Source organism: Theropithecus gelada, chromosome 8 (assembly GCF_003255815.1).
Source record: "Theropithecus gelada isolate Dixy chromosome 8, Tgel_1.0, whole genome shotgun sequence".
In the NCBI taxonomy this organism is placed as follows: Eukaryota; Metazoa; Chordata; class Mammalia; order Primates; family Cercopithecidae; genus Theropithecus; species Theropithecus gelada.
This window is the reverse complement of record NC_037676.1, coordinates 114,635,570-114,647,675: the sequence shown is the minus strand read 5'-3', so window position 1 is coordinate 114,647,675 and position 12,106 is coordinate 114,635,570. Positions and strand designations below refer to the sequence as shown.

General features: G+C 31.2%; 1 protein-coding gene across 1 annotated transcript in view; it reads left to right on the top strand.

Moving 5' to 3' along the window:
* Positions 1 to 12,106, top strand: part of CSMD3 (CUB and Sushi multiple domains 3) — a 1,234,679-nt gene that overhangs the window by 966,727 nt on the left and 255,846 nt on the right. The window contains exon 28 of the mRNA XM_025394338.1: positions 11,022 to 11,213. Within this exon, the coding sequence (XP_025250123.1) occupies positions 11,022 to 11,213 (192 nt within the window). The remainder of the gene's footprint in view (positions 1 to 11,021; positions 11,214 to 12,106) is intronic.

Here is a 12,106-nt window from a genome sequence, read left to right as displayed (position 1 = left end):
ACCATCATTTTTCCTCTTCTGTTAGCTTATTAGCTATACCTCTTTTGGGAGGAAAGGAAAGCATTTGCTCTAACACTTGTAACGTATATCTTTAGCTTATGAAAACCTGTCATATGTCAAATAGACAGACCTATCATTAAATAATATTATACCACCTCACATATAATGTAAGAACCTTCTAATAGTATATTTCCATTTCCTCCTTCAGGTCTTTGGGGCATGTTTTCATTTATCTTACTTTTACATATGTTATAAACATCACAAACCTTTTAAAAAAACTATAAACTTAATATTTAAAATCTTTTAAATATTTGAAAGTGATAAAAGGCCACAAATTAAAATTTAATATTAAAGATAAAATTATTTATTTTGTGATAAAATACAAATGTAAATTTTGGTGGTACGTAACCTCATAATAAAAACAAATCTCTTACAAAACTAAAAAACAGAAATGTACTAGGAATTGGTTGTTATGAACACAGAATTCATAACTGCAACCAATAAAATTGTAATATTTACCCATCACAATAAAACTGTTGTTAAAATATACAAATATTTTATATGTAATTGAAATAATTGAGCTAAGTGGTGTGTGTTTCTGGGTGTGGTTGTGAGAGACACAGAGAGAGAGTGAGAGAGAGAGAAAATAAAGCTGATTCAAAAAAATTAATAAAAGAACATAATATGCCAGTACCGTGTTCTCTTTATCCTGATCATTGTCAATAAGTCCTAGAAAGGTTTGAGTTTTTTGAAGTACTATTTTGCAAATAAACCAAAATGCCCTACTATGATACTGAATGATTTTGAAAATAAAACCTTTACATTTTGATAGCTATTCATTAAAATCCATTGAAAATCTTAAAGTATTCAGTTAGTAGAGTGCTAACAATCTTCAGCTTTTAGAATTTTAAGTAAATAGCAATTATTGAAAACAATAAACAGGAAGACATTTAAGTGTGATTTCTTTAAAAGAATGAAAATTTCAAACTTTAATATTTTAGTATGCCTTGACTTGTTGAAGAAAGGATCTTTTGATAGTTATTTTTAATTGGATTAAATGTCCACTTTATTCTGGGATAGAATAAAGTTAAGAAAATGTTTATTTAATATAAATTATATATAAATAAAATTGTATTTATAAAATTTATTTTGTATATAATTATACAGCTTGTAGATAAATATTTCAAAAAATTATAATTTTAAAAAACTTGTTTGACAAGTTTCATATTATAAAAGTGTGTCAAAAAATGTATTCTGAAAAGAAGTTAAAATTCAATACATGTGAAAATATTTGTGCTGAAATGTTTACATATTGCTTAATGAAAATAAAAATTAAATGGAAATTTTTCTTCATTTCAGAGAATTAACCCTGAGCTTACCAGGTAGCTTAACACCTATAAAGAGGAAATTTTCTCAATTAAAAATAGTATGGCTTATGAATACATCAGTTGAGCTACCGACAGTTTAAAATATATAAAAATGTTTCTAGCAATACTAATAAAAATAAGAATACATTTAAAAAACACATTCTTTAGAAAACATAGTAAAAAAGGCATTAAATGTGGCTAAGAAGCCAATTAAAGAATGAAAATGTGTAACACAAATGATTATTTTGCATGTTATTTTAATATTCAGGAAATTCGCATAAAGAAGATGCTTTTGTACACAGATATGTCATTTTAATTTTTTAGAAATTATTTTATTTTAAAATAGTTTTGTATAGATAACTATTTTGAGACATGCATCAATATAATATCAATTATGTTACTCAATACATATTATAATTATTTAATTTTATTTAGTTTTTGCTTCTTGTTTCATGCTTAACAATTTTTTCAGTTTCAATAACAGAGTCCTCAGATTTTGATACACATGTTACTATTTTAAAACTATTTTTGCATCTACTCTCCTCTTAGCCTGTGTTCCCTAAAGGGTAAGAATGTCATCCTTGATATTTGTGTCCCCATAACTCGGCACGGCATATGGTACTTGGTACTTAGTAAATATTTAATGAATCTGATTGAATGGGTAAATTTTGTAAAAATGTAAAACTAAAAGCACATAAATACTGTATACTGTCAGTTAGAAGTAATGTGAAATCATTTTTACATAATTTCTCTCTCTTTTTTTTTTTACTTATATTGGTCATCTCCATATACTAGAATTCTATTTCAAATCGACTCATATACTTTTCTATAATCTTTGGATGTGAAATGAGTTTCTTGTACAGATCCTTTTGACAGTCTTCAAGCTAACAGGCCTTTGATTCCACAAAACTTATATCATTGATTGTACCCTCACTTTTGTAAGCATCCTAAAGCATAAGAATCTATGAAAGCAGGGCTGTGTTGTTCCTGTCAATATCTCCAAAATCAAGCATGATACCTGGTTCAATAATTATTTGGTATAATAAATAAATGCATATGCATTTTTAAAAAAGGGATCTCTATATACTTGGAAGTGTATTACAACACTGGTTTTGAGGTTTCTTTTCCATACCATGCATTAAGCAGCTTTGTTTCTCTCCTGGGTTGATGGGAATGTGTCTGTCACGCTGCCATCAACTTTAACCTGACTTGCCATATCATTAGATGTATCCTTAGTAACATAATGAAATTCTACAGATAGCCACATTTCTGAGTAGCTGGCAGAATGTGGGCCTAATAATGATGTTGAACATTCTTTATAAAATTGATGGATCATGTACAAAGCAAGGGCTCAATCAAGGGCAAAATTCTCCAGGGTGAAATCCACCTCTAGGTTACCATCTGCATTTCAAATATTTTCTGATTGATTTGACTCTGGATGGGATTTTTCTCACAGGTTAAGTATTCCCATTACCCATCTTGATTTTCTTATAGATAGTGAAGTGGAGCATACAGTGTCATTTTTAGCCAATAGAAAAATATAAGGGAATAAAGCTGAAAGAGAGGGATGTAAGAAATTGTGAATACCGAATTTGGACCATGACCTTGCTAAGTCTCCTGACACACTGCAAAAAATATAAAATTACTTCTTAAAAAACCTATACAGTGCATATTAAAATCTACTTGTCTTTTTTTTTTTTTTTTTTTTTTTTTTTTTGAGACGGAGTCTCGCTCTGTCGCCCAGGCTGGAGTGCAGTGGCCAGATCTCAGCTCACTGCAAGCTCCGCCTCCCGGGTTCCCGCTATTCTCCTGCCTCAGCCTCCCGAGTAGCTGGGACCACAGGCGCCGCCACCTCGCCCGGCTAATTTTTTGTGTTTTTAGTAGAGACGGGGTTTCGCCGTGTTAGCCAGGATGGCTACTTGTCTTTTTTTATTTCAGAATTATATTTTCATAGAATTGTGAATATAATTGTTAGAATAAAAATTTAATATTTTGTCTGATTCTAAATAAAATAGATGAAATATTCCTAGGCCAGGTTTTTTGTGGGTTTTTTTTGTTGTTGTTGTTTTGGGGTTTTTTTGAGATAGAGTCTCACTCTGTTGCCCAGGCTGGAGTGCAGTGGTTTGAGCTTGGCTCACTGCAAGCTCCACCTCCCGGGTTCACGCCATTCTCCTGCCTCAGCCTCCCGAGTAGCTGGGACTACAGGTGCCTGCCATCACGCCCGGCTAAATTTTTGTATTTTTAGTAGAGACAAGGTTTCACCGTGTTAGCCAGGATGGTCTCAATCTCCTGACCTCGTGATTTGCCCTCCTCGGCCTCCCAAAGTACTGGGATTACAGGCGTGATCTACCGCGCCCCACCCCTAGGCCAGTTTTACAGATGAGGCAGGAAAGATTCAGGGAACTAATACCAGGGATTAGCATCATTTCTTAATATGGTGCACTAAGTCTAAGTCTCCTGCTTCTGATATCATTACTCATCCAACTGTATGAAATCCAAGATTTTTCTTCTTTGAAAGATCTTGAAATAAACAAGTTTATACCAAAAACATGATTTCCTGAACAGAAAGGACACATAAGAACTTACGAGTGATTTCAGTATATTTATTCTTTGTTATACCAAGCAATGCAGTAAGAAAACTGGAGTGTTTTTTGTTTTTGTTTTTTTGTTTTGTTTTTTTTGCTTTTGTCACCACAATGATAGTTCAACTTATCTCTGACTTCAAGTAATCATCCATATTTCAGTTGAAAACTACATATGCACCAGCTAGGCTTGTGAAATCTATATTAAGTGAAGTGCATATTTCTAATGAAATTATATTCCCAATTAGATGGAAGCAAAGATAAAATAAGTGAGAAGTATATTTACAGTAGCAATAATGAGAACTCAGTTATATTTTGTAGTAGTTAGTGCCATCTGTTTTTTTTTTTTCCTGAACAAACCTTAGGTTATTCATAACAGATTAAAGCAATTAAAATGTAATGTAAATATTGTTATAGCACACTTGAAATAACATCTCCTGGCTTCAAAATAATACCATATTATAAATAAACCTTCAGCATACACTGAAATGACAAATGACAGTTTCATTCATTCATTCATTCACTCATTTTTAACTATAGTAAAAAGTTCTCTTACAATTCTTATACAGATGGACAGTTGATTTCTTCCTAGGGCATAGCAAAGCTAGATTTGATAAGGACATGTTACTTAATGACAAATGCTATGAACTCTTTCAGTGGATTTAGATCAGTGATGAAGATTGATGGTATTGTAAAAACAGTTTCTAAGTAACATATGTTTTCTCAGATAAGCATACATTCTTTTATAATAATTCAAACAGATTCCTTAAAAACAATTAGAATAAAACAACATATCTTGAAAAATTGATTCTACTATGTATAAGCAGTTATAAAATTGCATTACTTTTATATGTCTATCTTTTTTTCACATTCAGGGTAATGAGAATTTTAAAGAAAAAATTGCCATGGGCACAGTTACTTGTTTCTAGTGGAAGAAAAAAAGTTCTATTTTGAAAGTAAAAATTTATTATAGCAAATTTATTTCTAATTTATTATAACAATCAGAAAAACTCATTTCATTAGAAATAAATGCTACCATATAAAGTAAAATAACTGGCATAAAAATAGAATAAAAATTAGAAGATTGTATAATTTTGCTAATGTTCACTCTTTCCTATGTCAGTGATTTTTACCTTCTATTTTGAATATATTTCTAAAACATATTTTTATCTGGTTATAATAAATTAGAAGTACATTTGCAATGACAGCAAGTGTCTAGGGAAAATTTACACAGGTGAAATTTTATACTTATTTTTTACATTTTTACTTTCCAAATCAGAAGATTAAAAGGTTTTATAATTTTGCAATATTTTGGACATGGTAAGTTGAGGAACCTACTAGATATCTAAGTACAGAAGTTAAATAGGCAATTGAAGAGAATGGTTAAGAGCTCAGAAAAAAAGTTAAGGCTGGATATATAAATTTCAGGGACATCAAGCTAAAAATAATATTTAAACTTGTGAAGTTATTTAGTGAGAAATTGTGGAAAGAAGGGACAAGAGCATTAAGGACTAATTCCTAAGGTTCTGCAGCCCTCAGTCATCAGGTTATCAAGTAACAAAGGCAAAAGATACCAAAAGAGAGCAGCAAATAAACCAGAAAGAAAACCAGACTAGACCGATGAATTGGAGGCCAAAAAACAAAACAAAACAAAACCAAAAAAAAAAAAAAAAAACAGTGCTTGAAGAAGGAAGGAATAGTCAGCTCTAATAAATGTTGCTGAAAGGTTTTTGAAAGAAAGCATAAAAGTTACCACTGGATTTGGCAGCCTGGACTTAAAAATAGTGGAATAGAGGAAAGACTGACAATAAAACTGGAGACAATTGTATAGAAACTTCTCTCAGGAGATATATGTAATAGATTTTCTATTAAAGAAAGCAAAGAAATGGGAAAGCAGCTGAAAGAGGATGGGGATATTATAAAGTTTTGTTTGTTTATTTTAGATAGAAGATATAAGCCACAATTACAAGCTGTTGAGAATGATCCAGTATAGTACTGTACATGCGACTGAGAATGATCCACTGTGCTAGTAATGCAGAGGAGATGAAAAACATTTAGGAATGAAGTCCTTAACAGTGTTTAATACCAGCAACACAGGAGCTAAGGTTGGCTTTTTATAGAACAAGGCCAACTTCTCCATTTTAAAAGATGGGGAACAAAATATGGATGAAAATACCAGTGGGGTGATCGATTTGATGGTGTTAAGAAGAGAGTGCTTTTATCTATTGCTTTGCCCTCTCAAAAAATTATAAAGAAGAAATAAAACAAAATAAGGGATGAGAAGGAGAAAGAGTGAGAAAGCAGTTGGAGTGGAAATGTTCTTCATATTGTAGTTACTTTAAAATGTTATTTGGCATATATTTGGCATATACATGGCTAAACTTGGAGATGTATATGAATAAATTTTATTTCTATTATTTTTAATAACCACAAGTATAACCTTGCATCTTTCTTTTCTGCTTTCCATTATAATAAAAATGTAGGCAGCAACATATTTTTATGTGTAATAAAGGGATGCAAATAGTTCAACATTTCTTGCCTTTCCATTTCAAATTGGTCTAATTGTTTTCAGTCAGTTCTTTCCTCAATAAACAGCTGTCAGAGTTCCACTAGTAGGATATGGCTTTATGTTATTTCTGGTAATGGGATAGGTTTGTGCTGAGACAACACATTGTAGTGATGAAGAGCCCTGCTGGTTGAGTTCAAATTCCAGGTCTGCTAAGAACATGCACTTAAGATCTCTGAGACCTTAAGATCTCATTTTGCCCATTTAAAAATGGGGTGACAATACCACTTTGTAAGGATTCTGTGTTTTAGCTTAAGAGTGTAAATTGAGCTGCTAGTCAAGTGCTTTGCACACTATATGCTCTAAATAGAGACAGTGATCATTGCTATTATCATTATTTTATTAGTCTCTATTCTAAATTAATTGTCTTTTTAAAGTTTCTCTTTCTTAGATAGTCTTTATTTAATTTGATATATAACAATAGAACCCTATTTAGTAAAGCTGTAATGTTGATATCTGTGCAAATATTTTTAAAGAAATTAATACATTTAAGATGTTATAAATGTGTAGATTTTTGGACTACTTTTGTCAAAATAATAGATGGATAATTGCTCGTCTGATTTTAAAATGACACTTAAAGATTAATAGCATGTTTTAGAGACTTCCACTTAAATAATCATATCTTGAATTTTATGCTCTATTCAACACTTAAGCACATTTTATTACAAAGGCTTTATGACTTTTATTTTAAAAATGTCCCTTGGATATGGTTTTATATCTGCATTTGTACTTTAACTGTCCTTAAGTAATTGTACAATGTTGGGGAAGCACCTTAGCCTTTTTAAGCCTCAATTTTATTAATGGAAACATATGGATAATAATAGTTCTCAGACTTCCTGTGAATCGAGATGTAGTTCATAGCATGGTATTTTAAATGTAGAAAGTGCTCAATAAGTATTATATATTAGCATTCTTAGCTATTCATGTATGCTTCTATTTATATACTTTTTCTGTGTGACTACTATTCTTTCTAATGAATGTTAAGCTAATTTAAGGAGTACAATCTACATCTGTGTAACAGACTAGCCACTGGATAATTCCTAGACTAACCAAAATGAAATTGGCCAGCCCTTTTGAGATGAAGAAAACAAGACAGGGAAGTAATCTCTTATTGACAGTTTCATGGGATTTTACAGGTCAAACACGAATTATATTTGGATGTTATAACATATAAGCCTATTATTCACTTTCAAGAATGTTCCTTTTATGATATTATTACAGGTGAGACAACAAGGTTGTTAAGACCCTTTATCTTTGTTGGAATTTCTGCTTACTTTGAATATTTATGTTAGGGAAAAGGAGACACGAATGGCAGACTTAAAATCTAATAAAACAAAGATACAGATATTCATTTCACCAAATAAATCTGAACCAATTTGAAATAAAGATGTTTAGAAAATGAGTGAATTACCCACGGTTAATACATTGGCAGTCAGTATAGTATTTTCTGACACATACTTTTAAATTTTTACATATTTAAAATAGTTGATAAATTAAAATGCTTAATTGCCAAACAATTCCTCATTCTATAGAAATATTCTATATGTTGTTCCAGAACAGGAGGGGATAAAGATGATCAAACCTCTACTTAAAAATTTGTATAAAAACAATAACAAAAATAAGATATAAATAAGGATTATGTATTTTGAGAATTATATGAATCAAAAAAATGAGAAATACATATAAAATACAAATAATTAATGTATTTTAAAATGTATGATCAATGAAGTTGTTTTAATATTATATAATTGCTTTTTTAATCATTCTAATTATGTGAGATTATCTAACTTCTAATTTGAAAAGAAATATAACATAGCTTCTCAAATTGTTATTTCCTTCACTGGCTACAGTTTCTATTTAATACAGATGAAGAATGATTGATGTTAAAATTATTATAATTTTGCCTACCTACAACACAGAGTATAAAGAGCATGAAAATCAAACTTTGAATAAGTTAAAAAAAAAAAAAAAAAAGACAATAGCATTTACATGAAGTAATTGTTCCTGTGTGTATTTAACTAACTGCTTTAAGAACTCAAATAATTCCAAGAGGGAAAAATTTTATTTGGTCTTTCATTAAACCGCATCATTCTTTCTTGTTCTTTAAAATCTTACTCCTAATTTGTTTGTTAATTGAAAGAAAAAGGAACTTGAGGGATTTACTCCCTCTTCTCCTTCAAGTCAACTAAGCCCAAAGGCAAATGTGTATTCTCACATATTGTATATTAGCTGTCAAATCAAAACCTTATTTTAGCTATTACATCCCACTTTAAATCTTTCAGCCCAGTAATTCTGACAGTAGCATAAAAACACTGTTTTCCCATCATACTCAGCCTTTTTTCCTGTTGTACTCAGCTAAAATATGATTATATTGACTTCTTTCATTTCAATATGTTTTTCTTACATTGTTGCACAAACATTTTTATTTTTGAGAATGTACATCTTAAGCTGAAAGCTTCCTGTGTCCAGTACACTGGAAATCTCAAATAAAACAAGTATTTTTCATAATCTTTTATATTATTCCTGTTATTCCATTTGAAAGCTATAACACTTTTCACATTTATGTCACTTCTTTTTAATAAAAACATCCTAAATGTAAACCTTGTGTGTCGAACATCACTCTCCACTTATAAAACCAATCCACAGGTGATATGATTTGGCTGTGTGCCACCACCCAAATCTCATCTCTAATTGTAATCCCCACGTGTCAATCAATGGAGGGGCTTGTTAGGAGGTGATTGAATCATGGGAGCGGACTTTCCCCTTACTCTTCTCTTGATAGTGAGTGTGTTCTCATGAGATCTGGTTATTTGGGAGTGTGTGGCACTTTCCCCTTCACTCTCTCCTTCTCTGCCATGGTAAGATGTGCTTGCTTCCCCTTTGCCTTCTGCCATGATTGTAAGTTTCCTGAGTTTCCTAGCCATGCTTCCTACTAAACCTACAGAACTGTGAGTCAATTAAACTTCTCTTCTTCATAAATTACCCAGTCCCAGGTAGTTATTTATAGCAGTGTGAAAACAGATTAATACAATAGGTCAATTTTAATTTGGGTGGAAACCATTCCAGAGCAAATCAAGAAAAATTTAATAGGTAAGTTTCTCACACACATAAACATAAAACATTTTTTATAAAAGATCTCTATCCATACTGGAAGACTATAATTGCTCAGATTCTTTGATGCATGATACTCTGTTTAGTGCTCTGTTGAGAAACACTGATGGATATTACAAAATAAATTCACTTATAAATTTAGTGCAGTCAGACAATCATGGCTCACTGTAGCCTTGACCTCCTAGGCTCAAGCTATCCTCTCACCTCAGCCTCTCAAGCAGTTGGGACTGCAAGCATGCGCCACCATGCTGGGCTAATTTTTTTTTTTTTTTTTGAGAGACAGAGTCTCACTTAGTTACCCAGGCTGGTCTCAAACTCCTTGCATTTTGAAATCCTCTTGCCCTGATGTCCCAAAGTGCTGGGATTACAGGTGTGAGTCACTATACCTGGCCTCTAATTTTAAAATGTCACTTCAAGAATGTTACATAAAATAATTAAACAGTAGATCATATTTGTATATTGTATTGTTCTCACTCAGCCCAATTCCCTTGAAATCCATCCAAGTCATATGTATGAATCATTCTTTTTTATTACTGAGTAATATTCCATGGTGTGGATTTACCATCGTTTAATCATTTACCTGTTGAATGACATTTGGGTTGTTCCTAGTTATTAGCAACTATGAATAAAGTTGTTATGAATATTTGTGTACAGGCTTTCATGTAAATATAAGTTTTATTTTCTTTTGGATAAATATTCAAGAGTGCAATTGTTGTGGTATATAGTAAGTGAATGATTAGTTTTGTAAGAAAGTGCCATAATCCTTTCCAGAGTGGTTGTACCACTTTACATTCCTACCAGCAATGCATGAATTATCCAGTTTTCTCTGTAATCTCATGAGCATTTGTTGTTATCATACTTTTTTTGTAAAAAATTGAGCCAATTTGAAATGTATGTAGTAATATCTCATTGTGGTTTTAATTTGCATTTCCCTATTAGTGATGTTGAACATCTTTTCATGTGTTTTCTGATATTGTTTTCAATGAAATGTCTTTTGCTCATTTTGTAACTGGATAGATTGTTAATTTTCTTCTTCTCCTTTTTTTTTTCTTTGAGTTTTGAGAGTTCTTTATATATCCTAGCTACAAGTCCTCTGCGAATATGTTCCAAACAAGTGTATTTTCCCAGTATGAAGCTTTCTTTTTATACTCTTCAGTGTCTTTTAAAACACATTTAATAATGTTGAGTAAATCTAGTATTTGGCAACTAAAATACTACACCACTTCTTCAAATAAGTTAACACATAAATTTTATAAAATATAGCAAAATCATTTATTGTATAGCATTTAAAAATTGACCCAACAATTTTAAAAATTAATTTTCTAAAACACATGGATATATGAAATTGATTTTGGTAGTTATCAAAACTAAAATGTTGTCTCTGTCTTTTGATAGGTTCTGTTGCCACTGCGTGTCGTGACCCAGGGGTCCCCATGAATGGGACTCGAAATGGGGATGGAAGAGAACCTGGGGACACTGTCGTTTTTCAATGTGACCCAGGATATGAACTTCAAGGAGAGGAAAGAATAACCTGCATTCAGGTAGAAAATCGGTACTTCTGGCAGCCCAGCCCACCAGTCTGTATAGGTATGAATTAAAGAACAATTAAAATTTTATATAAACATAAAACGATGGTTAAAAACTGGTATTGATGTCTTAAGAACCATATTCGACAACAGATTCTCTATGAGAGTCCAAGATTTCAGAGGATTATTAACCTCCCCAGAATGTACAAGATTGTAAAATGATTATTATTTTTCCATGGGGTAAAGACTGATGATTTCATTAATTTTTTAATGATTCTAAGATCCTAAAACAGTTATGAATCAAAGCTCTTGAAAAATTCTATCATCCTTCATTTACTATTTAACCATAGTTTTCCATTGCTTTTAAATTTTAAAGAGTGGATTCAGACCCCATATTAAAATGAGTCATATTGATCTTGTCTCTAAAATGGTTATTTCATTTAAGAAAGAAAATATTGTCAGAATCTATGTCAGAATTTCCAAGCTTTGTCTTTCCATTTAATTAATGTAATCCAAAAGAATATTGGTTTTTATTTGGAAGATCTAAGAAATTGTAGCAGCCTGGATCATACTTCCAGCTGTCTTTTGTCTCCGTACTCTGTTATTGAATCTCCAAGTCAGACTCTAGAAAATTAAAACACAAATTATTATTGGGTCTGAGAAAGACTTAGAGGAATGTCCCACTTTTGGAATAAAAATAGTTAGAAAATCTGCTACATAGTTAAACTAGTTTAATCTTAAACTTTTTTGTTCTGTTCAGGTGCTTTAGTATTTGTGTCATCTTGAATTTACAACACATTTTGAACAAACTATGTTTTCTCTACTGAAAATTTTGTTTATTTACGTACTCTCTCTTACTGCATTGTAAGCAACTTAGGAGAAGATTCTATATCTTGTTCATCATTGTATTTCTTATAGCATTTGGTATATTCAAATGTATCATGTTTTAGAGAG